Source organism: Podarcis cretensis, assembly GCF_951804945.1.
Source record: "Podarcis cretensis genome assembly, chromosome: 11".
Taxonomy (NCBI): Eukaryota; Metazoa; Chordata; class Lepidosauria; order Squamata; family Lacertidae; genus Podarcis; species Podarcis cretensis.
In genome coordinates, this window is record NC_137180.1 from 57,497,965 (window position 1) to 57,514,214 (window position 16,250).

At 45.4% G+C, this 16,250-nt stretch overlaps 1 protein-coding gene across 5 annotated transcripts in view; it reads left to right on the forward strand.

Moving 5' to 3' along the window:
• LOXHD1 (lipoxygenase homology PLAT domains 1) overlaps window positions 1-16,250 on the forward strand; it is a 200,075-nt gene that overhangs the window by 113,942 nt on the left and 69,883 nt on the right. For 3 of the 5 annotated variants that reach the window (XR_013843347.1, XM_079994659.1, XM_079994660.1), the window contains 4 exons: window positions 1,066-1,230; window positions 2,360-2,541; window positions 5,370-5,486; window positions 14,807-14,969. Coding sequence is in view for 4 of the 5 variants with exons in the window: in XM_079994659.1 (XP_079850785.1) it covers window positions 1,066-1,230; window positions 2,360-2,541; window positions 5,370-5,486; window positions 14,807-14,969 (627 nt within the window). In the remaining variant the exon portion in view is untranslated. The remainder of the gene's footprint in view (window positions 1-1,065; window positions 1,231-2,359; window positions 2,542-5,369; window positions 5,487-14,806; window positions 14,970-16,250) is intronic. The other 2 variants (XM_079994661.1, XM_079994662.1) reach the window with 2 other exon arrangements.

Below are 16,250 nucleotides of genomic sequence, written 5' to 3' on the forward strand. Positions count from 1 at the left end.
GTGAACATAACCACGCCTCAGAATGTGAGACGTCACACAGAACTGTTTAACCCTGTAAGTTCTGATTCTCCTCACATCATTACCTTTCCTAATTTGCATATTTTACAGGTTACCACCCACACACTTCAACTGCACTTCTCTGCTAGTGTAGTGGGACCTTGGTAAAACCAGTTTTTACTGTTTGTAGCAGAGTTTTCCCCGGAGGCAGAGGACAAGAACAGGAGTCATACTCAAATTCAGTCAAGAGCTTCTTTATTGCTTGACTGGTTGCACAAGCATTTCTGTTACTATTATATACAAGCTATTTACCGTATTTTTCGCTCTATAGGACGCACTAGACGATAAGATGAACCTAGTTTGGGGGGGAGGAAAACAGGGGGGGGGGGCATTTGAATCCCAGAAGCCAGAACAGCAAAAGGGATCTGGCTTCTGGGATACCATGTGGCTGTTCTGGCTTCTGGGATAACCGCGCCAAGTCTCTTCAGGGCAGCGGGATGAAGGCTCCCCCTGCCCTGAAGAGGCTGTGCGAGGCTAAGGCAGAGGCCAGGACAGCAAGCGGGATCACTGTGTAGCGATCCCTCTTGCTGTCCTGGCTTATAGGATAGCTACACTCCCGAACAAGAAGAATGGGAACTTTTACCAAATTATTTAAAAAGACAACAAAACGAATTAGACTCCTTGGCAGGTTTTGAATAAACACACACAAATTTATTGAGGGTTAATATAGTAGACAGATAATAAAAGGAAATATACAATTTTACAGTATGGAGAGAATAACATGAGTTGAGAAATCAGAGAGAGGAGCCGAGGGAAGTCTTGGGGGGAGGGGGGAGGGGGGAAAGTGGGGAAATAATGAAGATGATTTGTTTTGATAATTGTTATGTTGAAATTGTTAATAAAAAACTTTTTAAAGAAAACATGACACACAACTGTGTGATGCAACAGCAAAAAAACACTAATGCCGTTCTAGGCTGCATCAACAGAAGCATAATGTACAGACCAGGGGTGGTCATAGTACTGTGTGATCAGACCACACCTAGAAGACTGCCTCCTGTTTCTCTGCAGGTAAAGCTCAAGGTTGGTTCTTGGAATGGGTAGAAGTGGATGCCCCATGCCTGGGGCTGTGTCTTGTGTTCCCTTGTGGCCGTTGGCTGGATAAATCAGAAGATGATGGAGCCATCGAAAGAGTTCTCTTCCCTGCAACCCTACAAACCAGGACATATGTCCCATGTGAGTAGTGTTGCTTGCTAGAATATTTGGTGTGTTTTTAAATGAGCGTTTTTTAAAATTGTGTGGAATCCCCTAGGTTGTGGAATTATGTCCCTGCAGAGGTGTGTCTGGCTTCTTCACGATGTACCTCTTCACTCTGGCCTTTGAGATATAAGAGGTGTGTTTTCAGGACTCATCCTATTATTGGGAATGTCATATGTTTTAGGAGTTTCTAATTCTGCCCTACCAGGGAGGAATGGCAAGCTAAGCTGATGGACTATGCAGAAATGGCAAAGCTGACGCAAAAGCTCAGGAACCGAAACGACAAAAACTTTTAAAAAGAATGAGGAAAATTTGTAATTTATTTAAGAGACCATTGCAAGCAGATGAAAACATTGGCAGGATTTTAATCTCCCTTGTAACAAATATTACAGACAATATGGATTGATATAAAATACAGATTGTAGAATAATATGCAGTTGCAAATGTTGACAATAGGACTCCTGGGGAGGGGAGTCTTGAGATTCAGAGTAATCTCTATATATGGATAAGCATTTGGATTGTTATAATTTTATATCTGTGAAATCAAATAAAAAATGATTTCATAAAAAAAGACATGCAGAAGACTACAGTGGTACCTCAGGTTACATACGCTCCAGGTTACAGACTCCGCTAACCCAGAAATAGTGCTTCAGGTTAAGAACTTTGCTTCAGGATGAGAACAGAAATCGTGCTCCGGCGGTGCGGTGGCAGCAGGACGCCCCATTAGCTAAAGTGGTGCTTCAGGTTAAGAACAGTTTCAGGTTAAGAATGGACCTCCAGAACGAATTAAGTACTTAACCCGAGGTACCACTGTACACTGTTAGGAGAGAGAGGTTCAAAAACGGACATCAGCAGAAAGATGAAGTACATTTTGATATGCAGAAATTCATTTATCTGAAAAATTTATAAACCACAGTAAAAAGGCTTTCCTAGCGGTGTACAAGTAAAATTATAGATAAAATAATAAATTAAATATTACAATAAAATGCATTAAACATTTAAAAAAAGGAGTTTTTAATTCTGGAAAATGCTGGTGAAGAGTGAGTCATACATTTAACAACAACAACTCATTTTGCCCACTGTTTATCTTCTTCCTCGCCTGGCACAGTTGTTCCCTACGAGGTCACTGTTTACACAAGTGATATTTTTGGAGCTGGGACTGATGCAGACGTCTTCATTGTCCTGTATGGAGCTGATGGGGTTTGCACTCGCCAGAAATCCTTGTGCCAAAACAAGAGGGAGCGAAGGATGTTCTTTGAGAGGAACACCGTGAATCAGTTCATTGTTGAGGTAACCTAAGAGATGCCATAGCTGTTCGCCTTCCCGCAGTCCAAATTTCAAGATCTGATGACTCATCCTTTGCTCTCAGAATTATCCTGTGAATTATATTTACATACATTTACTTAATAATTTAGAGTATTCATGGGTTGTATCCAACGAAGTCATCACATTATCACAAGGACTTCCACCTGTGCTATTGAATATCCTCCCCACACTATCAAATCAGTTATGGGTTTTCCCCCCCACAACCGGTGATTTGGTGGCAGGGAGCATGCAGGAGAGGTTGAGAAAGTCTTGTTGCACAAGCAGAAACGTCCTTGCACTAACAGGAGAGCCTCGTTGGATAAAACCTAATTTCCCCCCCAGGTAATTTGGATTTTTTTTTTTTTTTTGGAGGGGAGGAGAGAAGTGTAACGGCTCTACACTCTTTCCATGGCAAGGAGATGAATTATCTATCCATGAATGTGGAGGAGAAGGGTACAAACATGGAAAAGTATTGCAGAATTGATTCCAGTAACAAAAACACCACATCCCCTGAATTGCTTGTAGTCCATGAAACCTTTGTGGCATTCGAAACCTAAAGATGAAATAAAATAGACATCTAGGCCAACTGCTCTTTTATCCAGATTTTGTTTTTGTTTTGTTTTGTTTTTACTGAGGGATCAAATAGTTCTGCCATTAATTCTTTCATGTTTGATCCTCGCATGGCCCTAAGCACTTTAGAATTCCTTTGGACTAACGCAAAACTGTTGCTAAATCTTATTTTTACATGTTTTGAGGTTGATGTTTTATACTGGCAGAAGACAGCTAGTGAGTGGGGAGAGGGGAGTAGGAGCAAAATGTTGCATGCTGTCAACTACTTCTGAGAATCTGTAATAAGTTCAATAGACCTTGAAAACAATTCCGGGATTCCTGATCATTCAAGGGCTGTGAAATGCCTTTTTTAAAAAAGAAAAGAAAAAAGAAGTCGTAGTTTTACTGCCGGATCTGCTTTGTATTCTGCAGATAGCATCCTGAAAGCATTTAAGAAACTGTTATCAGCCACACTTTGAGGAGGTGATTTGATGGCAACGTGGAAAGTGCTTGAATAAATATACCATTTTGTTGTTGTTGTTTTTCGTTGGCTTCTTCCATGCCTGTCTTTAAAAGCACACGTGGCATTTCCTTACAAAGGAAAGCAATTTATTTGGCATGAGCAGAAGGGTGGGGAGAGAATAATTGCTCTCCTTCTAATGTTAAATGTTTTTCAGATAAATAGAGATTTTAATCATTTTTATTCAAAACAAGAGATGGATAGCACTAGGTTGGTCTGGAGAATGTTGGTGCAAACCCTGTCACCTGAAATGGATAATTTTGCAAGCTCGTGGATCTACCCCAGTTTCAAGCATTTGCTATTGTTATTGTTGTTGTTACTATTGATTTATTGATGTGTTTGTTGCTCGTAAAGGATATTTTGTTTTGTAATGTTTGATGCTTTGTTGTGTTGTAAGTTGCCCAGAGTGGCTAGGGAAACCCAGCAAGATGGGCAGGATATAATTTTTTTAAAAAATATTATTTTATTATTAGAAACCAGAAATTGGAAGCTCTAGTGCAGGCATCCCCAAACTTGGCCCTCCAGATGTTTTGGGACTACAATTCCCATCATCCCTGACCACTGGTCTTGTTAGCTAGGGATGATGGGAGTTGTAGTCCCAAAACAGCTGGAGGGCTGAGTTTGGGGATGCCTGCTCTAGGGCAAAGCAGGGCACAAACACCTTAAACATCCCACCTTCAAGAAAAGGCAAGAGATGGAGATGGAGAAGGTCTGCTCTGCTCAGTCTCCAGCAGGATTAGAACTCAGTCCCCCTCACCCTTTCTCCCCTGTAGAAGGAGATGTGCTGGAAAGATGGGGTCAGTTTTTAGCTTGGCATTTTGCCTGAGTTATTAGACATTAAATTCTACAGCAGGGATGAAGAACCTATAGCCCTTCAGATGTCTGACTTCAGCTCCTATCAATCTCTCCCCCCCCCCCCAATAATGATTTTTATTAAGTTTTCCATTTTTAACATATTCACATTTTGTTACAGAATTCCATATCCCAATACATTGCTCTAACAGAGCATCGACCTCCTTCCCTCCCTCTTTCTGACTTCCATACATCTTACTAAATTCTTAGCATTTCTAAAATCACTTTTTTTACCTTCTATCTTTCTTTAATATTTCACCTTATTGTTGGTAAACCAGTTCCTTATATTTACATTACAAAACACTTCAGTCCAAACCTACAAACGTTTTCAGATGTTTACAATTTTCTTTCATGTAGAATATAAATTTGTTCTAGTCCTTTTGAAACAGTTCGTCACGCTGATACCGGATTTCCCCCATCAACTTGGCCATCTCTACATACTCCACCATCTTGACCTGCCATTCTTCCAACTCCTATCAACCTCAGCCAACATGGCAAATGGTTAAGAATGATGGGAGTTGTAGTCCAACAACATATTCCCCACCCTAGCTGTAGTACGGCCCGGAATGCCCTGGGCAAAGTCTAAATTGGCCATTATTCTCTCTTGGATTCTTCAGCTCCAGCCATTAATATACACCCTTTTTTTTTTTTTGCCAAGTTCTTGCGCTTCTGTCTACAGCCAAGTCCTCTGCTAACTGGAATGTGTTAGGACCTAGCACACCTTTCTGAGATGGTTGCAGTTTGAGATGCTGTGCTGCCAGAATATTTGTCATCTTCTTATCCCATTAAGAAAAAACAAGATACAAGCTAAAGGAACAAATAGGATTGGGTGTTGGAAAGTGAGGTTGCTAAACTTTGGTTGATCCTGAAATGTCTGCCTTGATTTCTCCAGTTGGAGGACATTGGGGACATTCTTGAAAAGATCCGCATTGGGCATGACGGCACAGGGATTAATCCTGGTTGGCATCTTGATAAAGTGCAGATACGAAGGCTTTTACCCAACGGAAAGGTGAGCAGAAAGCTGAGCATTTTGCTGCATGCACACATTCCAAAAGAACTTTTCTGCTTCGTGGAGCAGAGGGCTGACCCCAAAGCTGTTGCAAAACGCAGGCAGCAAGTCCTTACCTCCTTTTGGCCAAGAAGGTGGCAAAAATCCTAAGTTCACTTATAAACTAATGAGATCTGAACTGGTGTTACCAGGAACCACAGGTGGGAAGAGTTCCTCTTGTGCTTGAAACCTGCTTGCAGGCTTTTCACAGGCTCAGCCACTGTGAGAACAGGACGCAGGCCTGATCTTCAGGCTCCTCTTGTGTTTGTATGGCTGACCAGGGAAAAGATCTTTGGTGGGATCTGGTGAACAGCTCGATGAAGATATTGTCCCAGTGTGCGGCAGCTGTAGCGGGGAAAAGTGAATTCCACGTTATAGATCAGTAGGAAAACAACAACTTGCCAGTACAGAAATCGTGGAATACTGGGTAGAATTTTGGCTTTTGCATCTCAAAAAGGATATTTGTAGAATTAGAATGGGGCAAAAAGGCACCCAAAATGGGATTGGAGCAAAGGCAAGCAAGGGATACAAAAAGGTGTATGGTGTAGAGAAAGTAGATAGGGAAATGTTTGTCTCCCTTTCTATTAATAGTAGTATTCAGTGCCTAACATCAATCTACAAATGGCTGACATTGAATCTGCTCCCCTGAGGAATAGCCCCACTGATCCTCTGCAACCAGTTCCAGTCAGGCTGGCAGACAGAAGTCCTGAACACCCTTCAGAAACTGGGTTTTGCCCCTCAAGCCCTTCTAAGTCTGGGGTTTGGCCAGGCAAAAGCTATGGTCAGGCAAAGAATCATAGACACTGAGAGACAACAGGACTGCTCAAGGTGCCCTGACTATAAAATTGGAGAAATCGAGAGATATATAGCAGCACCTGCAGCATATCTCTTCTTTCTCGTATCCAAAAATGCAAGAAGGGCTTTTACACTCGCCAGAAGCTCGGCTCTGCCCTCGCCGGTCCTGGAAAGATTCTTTTAAAAAGTCCCATATGCTCAGAGACTTTGCTCCTGTTTATTGGGGGATATAGGAATCCCAGAGCACTTGTTCTTTAGATGTCCCTTTTATCAAGAGGCACGTAGTGAGACCATTGATCCCCTACTGTTGAGGCTCGCTGACCTCCCAGAAAAGCAAAAATTCAACCTTTTCCTGTTAGGCAAAGATCAGAAGATGACCCGGATGGTCGCCAGATTCTTTGTACAGATCTGTAGGCGCAGACCATCCACCGACTCAAACAAGTTCATTAAGAAAATCCCCAAACTCAGTTCCATGGGTGACTCTGGGTCATCTGTCTGTGGTAGCTTATCTTAAAGTTTTAAGTGTCTATATGCTTATTGCATTTATAAATTTTAAATTTATTGTTGTACATTGTTTTAAATGTTTGTTTTCCTTCTGGGATTGTACCCCCAAGTGTGTTTTATAAGCTGGTCTCTGACCGTAATAAATTATCTGTCTGTCTATCTCTCTCTCTCTCTCTCTCTCTCTCTCTCTCTCTATCTATCTATCATCTATCTATCTATCATCTATCATCTATATCTATCTATCTATCTATCTATCATCTATCTATCTATCTATCTCTATCTATCTATCTATCTATCTATCATCTATCTATCTATCTATCTATCTATCTATCTATCTATCTATCTATCTATCATATATCTATCTATCTATCTATCTATCTATCTATCTATCTATCTATATCTATCTATCTATCTATCTATCTATCTATCTATATCTATCTATCTATCTATCTATCTATCTATCTATCTATCTATCTATCTATCATCTATCTATCTATCTACAGTGGTGCCTCGCAAGACGAAAAGAATCCATTCCACGAGTCTCTTTGTCTAGCGGTTTTTTCGTCTTGCGAAGCAAGCCCATTGACGGCTTAGTGGATTAGCGCTATTAGCGGCTTAGCGGCTTTTAGCAGCTTTTAGTGGCTTATCAGCTTAGCGGATAAGCAGATAAGTGGCTTAGCGGCTTAGAAAAAGGGGGGAAAGGGGGGGGAGTCGGAAAAACTTGCAAGACATTTCGTCTTGCGAAGCAAGCCCATAGGGAAATTCGTTTTGCAAAGCGCCTCCAAAACGGAAAACCCTTTCGTCTAGCGGGTTTTTCGTCTTGTGAGGCATTCGTCTTGCTGGGCACCACTGTATCTATATCTAGTAGTATTCAGGGTTATCCTAGGAAGATGAACGATGCAAGATTCAGAACGAATGGATTGCTCAGTCGGTAGAGGATGAGACTCTTAATCTCAGGGTTGTGAGTTCAAGTTGGGCAAAAAATTCCTGCATTGCAGAGGGTTGTAGATGATCTTTGGGCTCCATCCCAACTCTACAATTCTGTGATTCTGGGAATTACTTATTCACACACTGTGACTTTAAAAGGTGATTACTGTTGATGGCTATGAACCACACATCTATGTATTACCTCCAGTGTCTAAGATGGTCTGCCTCTGGCTACCAGTTGCCAGGGAGCAACTGGTGAGCCACTGTGAGAACAAGATGCTGGATTAGATGGGTTTCTAGTCTGATCCAGCAGGGCCCTTCCTATATTCTCACGGCCTTATGCAAGTCACTGTCTGACTGGGCAGTTCCTGGCAGTCGCTGTTTTCAAATGGGCTTCAAGCATAAGCCAAAAATTCAGGTTGCACAAATCAGACTTTCTGCAATAATGGAAGGGGCTGTGCACCAGCTGTTTGTCAAGTTCCCCACAAACAAACGGGAACAAATGCTCATTGGAAGTAGGGGTGGAGCAGAAATTTGATTCAGCCCATATTAAAAGGTGAGCCTGCCTAATTTGGACTTTCTGAAACAATACAGAAACTGGAACACCACCACCCTTCAGAATTTATATCTGAAGGAGAGTCTCCACCCCCATCGTTGTGCCTGGACACTGAGGTCCAGCTCTGATGGCCTTCTGGCGGTTCCCTCATTGCGAGAAGTGAGGTTACAGGGAACCAGGCAGAGGGCCTTCTTGGTAGCAGCACCCACCCTGTGGAACGCCCTCCCATCAGATGTCAAAGAGAACAACAACTGCCAGACTTTTAGAAGACATCTGAAGGCAGCCCTGTTTAGGGAAGCTTTTAATATTTGATGTATTACGGTATTTTAATATTTTGTTGGAAGCCGCCCAAAGTGGCTGGGGAAACTCAGCCAGATGGGCAGGGTATACATAATAAATTATTATTATTATTATTTGCATTTTTTGCATCTTGCAATGAGATTCCCTGGCAAAGCAGTGTGAACAAAAACACATGGATATGCACATGAGAAAGCACATATCAGTGCATTATATTAGGGGAAATCGCTTTGCAAAAGTGTGTGTATCAGGCAGAAGGGCATGCAAAAACATGGATATTTGGAGAAATTCGCAGTAAAATGGTGATGAATTTTCTTGAGGATTTTTTTTTAAAAAAATTGAACTTAAAGGAAAAAGCAAACAGCTCAGTGTAGAGCAGCTGCTTTGCATGCAGAAAGTTCCAGGCTCGATCTCCATTATCTCTAGGTAGGGCTGGGAGAGTATCCCTGTCTGAAACTCTGGACAGCCCCTGCCAGTCAGTGTAGAAAATATTAAGCTAAATATACCAATGGTTCTGACTCACTGTAAGGCACCTTCCTGCGCTCCCCTCTAACATTTTATGGTGCTAATTTTCCAGTTAATATGCTGCCTACCTCATCAAAACAAAACGTACCGTATTTTTTGCTCTATAAGACTCACTTTTTCCCTTCTAAAAAGTAAGGGGAAATGTGTGTGTGTCTTATGGAGTGAGTGCAGGCTGCGCAGCTATCCCAGAAGCCAGAACAGCAAGAGGGATCGCTGCTTTCACTGCGCAGCGATCCCTCTTGATGTTCTGGCTTCTGAGATTCAGATTCCCCCCCCCCCCCCCCGTTTTCCTCTCCCAAAAACTAGGTGCATCTTGTGGTTTGGTGCCTCTTATAGAGCAAAAAATACGGTATCTTGCTTCCTCAGGATGGTCAGAAACTGAGCAGCTCCCAGTGCATCCTGCTGGCTGAGTGTGGAAAATGTTCCCTGAAGACTTAAGAAGGCCAGCAGGGCCTACTCTTGCAGTGGCTCCTCCCCTCTGGAAGAGCCGTCTGCAATCCTTAAATGGCCTGTATCTGATTCTGCAGATGCGGCCTCCTGCCTGGATGTGGAGCAGGAAGAGCGATGAGGGAGACATGCCCAGAGTCTGAGGGAAATGGAAGAGGCATGCTCTTAGGCTGGGAAGGCATAGAACAGGGCACTGAGGGCTTCTCGATGGCTTCGCTACAAGAAGCCAAGTTACAGGGAAGCAGGCAGAGGGCCTTCTTGGCAGTGGCATCCGCCCTGTGGAACGCCCTCCCACCAGATGTCAAAGAGAAAAATAACTACTGAACTTTTAGAAGACACCTAAAGGCAGCCCTGTTTAGGGAAGCTTTTGATGTTTAATAGGTTATTGTATTTTAGTGTTTTGTTGGAAGCCACCCAGAGTGGCTGGGGAAATATTATTATTATTATTATTATTATTATTAGGGAGTGGGCAGAAAAACATTCACCTGTACCCACATGCCAAGTAATGTAAGTACTGAAATGGGTTGTTTTCAGGGGATAATTGACAAGCTAGAGCAGAGTGACAACTGCCAATGTCCACCTGCAAATGCCCTTCAGCTCATCCTGAGCCTGCCCTCCAAATCAGGTTTCTTTACAATCTTGAAACCTGATTGGATCTCCCCCCACCCAAAAAAAAATGGATAAAAAAATAGCAGAAACTGCTGTGCAAAGGAACCCTGCCCCCCACTGCCATTTCTTCCCAGCCAGCCCACTCCCCAACCATCAGTGTTACAAACCAAGCACAGAACGCAGGATTTGCCTCCTAATGTCTTGATGTATCATTATATCACGAGACAACAGCAAGCAGGGAAGCAGAGAGCTGCCTTGAAGGATGGAAGAGAGCAGGCAATATCCTCTAGGGACTCTTAGATAACTGCAGCAGCTTCTCTGCTTTCCCCTCCCTGAAACTAAGGAGCTCTCGCTGGTGCACATTATGCGCCGTTAGCTTCTGGTGCTCCTGTGCTAATGGCGCACACTCTTCAAAATCCAGCCACATCTAGGAACAAAGGAAACCTTCCCCTGCATGCTGGGGAGGAAGCAGGCAGCCACCGGCAGCTGTCTCTTAAGTGGCTTTGGTCTGCACTCGGCAGATTGGATCCCTGCCTCCCTCCCTCCCTCATGTGCCTCCTTCCTGGCTCCCCTTTTCCCTGCTGTCATGAGCCTGTGGCGTAGGACGCCTGGTGGAGAGACCAAAGGAGAGGCAGGGCAGCTGAGAAGCAGGCAAGGCAGTAGCTGGATGGAAATGGGCAGAACGGATTGTGGGTGGAGGAGCAGCAAGGAGCTAAAGGATGCTCTGGGAAGACGGCGAAGGGGATCGAAGGGGCAGGAGAACTCAGATGCTGAGGACAGCAGCAGGAGGAGTGGTTTGGGTGGAAATAGGGCCTAGAGACCAGAGGGGCTGTTGTCAGGCGAGAATGCAGAGGAACAGCTGGATCTTTCTGTTTTATTAAAGATTTTCTTGGTTTACAAAAGTATGTGCAATCTCTCTCTCTCTCTCTCTCTCTCTCTCTCCCCCCCCCCCCCGAAGTAAATTTTTTTAGAGATCAGTTTCATTTGCTGAGACATTAGAAAGAGGTGGCGGGTGGGGAGGTTATTAGGGGTGGACACAAGTGAATAGCAGAGAACCTGCACAAGCGACGCTGACACAAAACCCTACATACAGTGGTACCTTGGGTTAAGTACTTAATTCGTTCCGGAGGTCCGTTCTTAACCTGAAACTGTTCTTAACCTGAAGCACCACTTTAGCTAATGGGGCCTCCTGCTGCCACTGCACCGCCGGAGTACAATTTCTGTTCTCATCCTGAAGCAAAGTTCTTAACCCGAGGTACTATTTCTGGGTTAGCGGAGTCTGTAACCTGAAGCGTATGTAACCTGAAGCGTATGTAACCCGAGGTATCACTGTATAATGGATCTTTCTGTTTTGATGTGATATAGCCAGTCAAAATCCTTTGCCTGGCTTGCGTTGAGCGGAATCAGCACTCTGGATAGCTCCCAGCAGACAGCGACTGGCTTTCCTGTACCCAATGCTTCCTCGTTTTTTCCCTTTTCCTTTTTTCTGTAGCCATAACCAGCCCTTGACGAAACCTTGTTAATGAGAATGCCTGGAGGGGATGTAGTAGCAGGCCATGATGATGCGTCTGAGCAGCCACACATATTCTTGCTGAGCTTTTAGATTTGGGCACGTGGAGAGGGGAAGGGGGAGAGGAGGAGGAGGAGGAGAAGGAGAAGGAATAGGAGGAAGGAAAGAGCCGAGTGCTGCATGATCGTGCCATCATCCGCCGCAGGATATTACGGCCTGCCACAGGATAGCAATAGGCTGCCAAGCCGCTAAAAGCCCTGCTACCTGATTAGACTGCTAAGAAGCCTCTCCGCGTATCTGTGCGCGGCAAGGGGGGAAAATGAGGTCAGATTAAATTGAAAAGCATTTGGGCAGGACAAGCTGACTTCGCTGCAGAGGGCTAAAGCCACAGCAACATGTGCCAGTTAAATTTCACAATTATATTTCATCTGCTGTGCTGAGTATTGGGGGAGGTGGGGAAAAGCAAATCGGAGCGTTTCAGTGGGATCTCAGTTGTGCAGGGAGAACCAACAGATAGCAGTGAGGAGGTTCTGACAGCGCAGGGGGTGAGGAAAGGCTCCTCTGTTGCAAAATGTGCTACATTTTTTTATATGCTACATTTTACTTGTATATTGTGGCTGCTCTCCGTGAGCTCACAGGGCACTAGTGAACTGACCAACAGCTGAGAGCAAAGAGCTTTTTCCGGGGAGAACAAACTAGGCATGACATTAATGTCAAAGAAGCTCTTTGTATTAAAAGGTGCAGGTTGTTTTGTTATGCAAACAGCATCAGCTGGAGGAGGGGAAGGTATATTGATGATTATCCGGATCACTGCAAGTGGGGAGGGAAAGTCTAACCATCTCCTCCCTTGCTGCAGTCCCAAGGAAAACCCTTCCTCTGAAGCTGGCATTGCAGTGTGGGATTCCCCCATGAATGGTGTTTACTTACATTTGCATTTTTAAAAAACAGTAACCCCCCACCTTGCATTATGCCCTGTCTCATTTGGCCTTCAGATGTAACTCAGTGGTGGAGTTTGCATGCAGAAAGTTCATAGATTGGTCCCTGGCATCTACAGACCAAACAATAATGTGCATTGATAATGTGCATTGGGCGCTGGTTGCAGGTGCCTTTTTGGAGTGCTGTTGACACAGTGCCATCCTATTGGGCCTTGGGGACTCTCTCTAGGCCACACCTCCTCTCTAGCCACACCCCTGACCCTCATGTGATGCTCCCCAAGTCATGTTCTTCACTAGGACTGCTTCACACCTTCCTTCAGTGTTTCCGCCTGCCTAGAATGTGTCCTTGAAAGCTGGCAGTGCCCCTTGCTTGCCTGGACAGAGATGTGAGAGCCCAGAAAACAGGCTACTGCACAAAGGAAACATGTACGTTAGTTTCTCCACTCACTTTTTGCCTCTCACCCCACCCACCACTGGCAGGTGGCCTCTGCAAAGTTGCCCAGAATGGAAAGTGGCCCTCAGTCTGAACAAAGTCTCTCCATCCCTGTTTTGATGAGTGGGTTCCTCTGGGTCAGGATGGATAGAGACCTGTTGCATCAGCAACCCAGCACATCAGCCTGGGAGGTGATATAGGAGCTGAAGGCTTCACCCCTTCCTGGCTCTTAGCCCAGCCCAGATTTCAGCAAGTGCATCTATGTGCTTCTCATAGAATCATAGAGTTGGAAGAGACCACAAGGGCCATCGAGTCCAACCCCCTGCCAAGCAGGAAACACCATCAGAGCACTCCTGACATATGGTTGTCAAGCCTCTGCTTAAAGACCTCCAAAGAAGGAGACTCCACCACACTCCTTGGCAGCAAATTCCACTGTCGAACAGCTCTTACTGTCAGGAAGTTCTTCCTAATGTTTAGGTGGAATCTTCTTTCTTGTAGTTTGGATCCATTGCTCCGTGTCCGCTTCTCTGGAGCAGCAGAAAACAACCTTTCTCCCTCCTCTATGTGACATCCTTTTATATATTTGAACATGACTATCATATCACCCCTGAACCTCCTCTTCTCCAGGCTAAACATGCCCAGCTCCCTTAGCCGTTCCTCATAAGGCATCGTTTCCAGGCCTTTGACCATTTTGGTTGCCCTCCTCTGGACACGTTCCAGTTTGTCAGTGTCCTTCTTGAACTGTGATGCCCAGAACTGGACACAGTACTCCAGGTGAGGTCTGACCAGAGCAGAATACAGTGGCACTATTACTTCCCTTGATCTAGATGCAATACTCCTATTGATGCAGCCCAGAATTGCATTGGCTTTTTTAGCTGCCGCATCATACTGTTGGCTCATGTCAAGTTTGCGGTCAACCAAGACTCCTAGATCCTTTTCACATTTACTGCTCTCAAGCCAGGTGTCACCCATCTTGTATTTGTGCCTCTCATTTTTTTTTGCCCAAGTGCAATACTTTACTTTTCTCCCTGTTAACATTCATCTTGTTTGTTTTGGCCCAGTTCTCTAATCTGTCAAGGTCGTTTTGAAGTGTGATCCTGTCCTCTGGGGTGTTAGCCACCCCTCCCAGTTTGGTGTCATCTGCAAATTTGATCAGGATGCCCTTGAGTCCATCATCCAAGTCGTTGATAAAGATGTTGAACAAGACAGGGCCCAAGACAGAACCCTGTGGCACCCCATCCTCCCAAGTTCACAGCTAGTTGGTCCCTTCATTGGTGGCTCTGAACTTCCTGGCTGCTTCATGGTTTTCCTCTGCTCCTGTGGTCCTGGCTGAGATCAGGGGTGGTGGTCTGAGAGAGTTGGTGTGGGGACCTCCAATTCAAACCTGATGGGGTCATAGGAAGTGTGGGGAAGGTTCCTGCTCTTTTTGTTCCTCATCTGAGGAGACCATAGATTTGAATACCAGTTGCTGGCAACAACAAGAGGGGTGAGATGCTCTTGTGCTCAGGGTTTTCCATGGGCAATTGGTTGACCACTGTGAGAACAGAATGCTGGACTAGATGGGCCACTTGCCTGATCCAGAAGGACTCTTCTTATGTCCTGAAGATGTCTGGGTAGGGCTGAACAGTGACATAAGTTTATTTCTCAAATATTTGGGTTGCTGAGCTGGTATTTACATACATTGTTCCACTACTTACGTTTGTTGCGCTCTGCTATTCCCCACCCCCTCAACTGCCGCATTAGGGTTCTGAAAAAACAACGTTTCCTTGTGAGAAGTGGCTGGCCACCTCTGAAGATGATGGCGAGATTATGAGGGAGCTGGTTCCATCCAGGGTCTTTACTGAAAAACTGTTGAAAGATGGGACGCTCAAGCAGATCGATGAACTAATTGATGATCCACTGGAAAGTGAGTCAAATCCCACCAGACCAGAGTTTGGCAGACCCTACTCTAGATCAACCCACTCCCCGCTGTGCTAATTTAGTATAATTTACCTATGGGATGTATTTATATGTGTAGTGAACATGGTATTTTGCAAAGAATAAGAGGATGGGTCTTTGCCTCAAAGCACTTACAATCTAGAATGTGATGTTTCCCAAAGTGGGTAATATCACCCCCCTGGGGGGTGTTGGAACGATCCAGGGTGGTGGTGGTAGTAGCCTTGAGTGCCATTGGGGCACATTGAATAAAAATCAGTGGGCAGTGGAAGCATAAAGAAAGAAGAGAAGAGAAGAAAAAATTGAAGAAAAAAAACTACCGTATTTTTCGTCCCATAGGACGCTCCATCCCATAGGACGCATCTAGTTTTTTTGGGGGGGAAATAAAGGAAAATTTTTTTTCCTTTATTTCCTCCCCAAAAGCAGGTCGGGGAAACCGAACCAGGTCGAGGAACGGCGCTGCGCCTCCCTGAGCTTGTGGGGCGGGCCGATGTCTGCCTCAGGCGGCAGGCTGCTATCCGCAGCGTGGGGAGCCCTGCGGAGAACTCCTGCAGGGCTCCCCACGCTGCGAATGTCTGCCCGGCGCACGGGGCGCTCTGCTCCAGGGCGCCCCGCCCGCCGGGCGGCAGGCTGCTATCCGCAGCGTGGGGAGCCTTGCGGAGAACTCCCACAGGGCTGCCCAGGCTGTGGATGTGCTCCCGAAGCGCAGGGCACTCTGCTTTCAGGGCGCCCGACACTCCGGGAAGCAGGCTGCTATCCGCAGCCTAGACATCCCTGCCGGACCTCCTGCAGGGCTGCCCAGGCTGTGGATGTCTTCCTGAAGCCTGGAGAGCGAGAGGGGTCGGTGCGCACCGACCCCTCTCGCTCTCCAAGCTTCAGCGAAAGCCTGCATTCGCCCCATAGGACGCACCCAGATTTCCCCTTCATTTTTGGAGGGGAAAAAGTGCGTCCTATGGGGCGAAAAATACGGTATTTGTTCTGTTGTGTAAGGATGCTTATCACCAGGTCAGGCGCTGTTGCGGGATAGCGACAGTGGCTCCCCTGGATCTAGCAGTCATGCTGGAGATGAGAGGATTTCTCAGGCTTGGGGGAGCCATTTTCAGCATCACCCAGATCCAGGAAGTGGATCCCAGCTTGCCTGCCTCTTTGGCCAACCCTGACACTTTGCTTAAAGAAGGTAGATTTTTTTGGGGGGGAGTTCTGAGTATTCCCCCCCCCCCAAAAGTGGGCGGTTGGCCAAATAAGTTTGGGA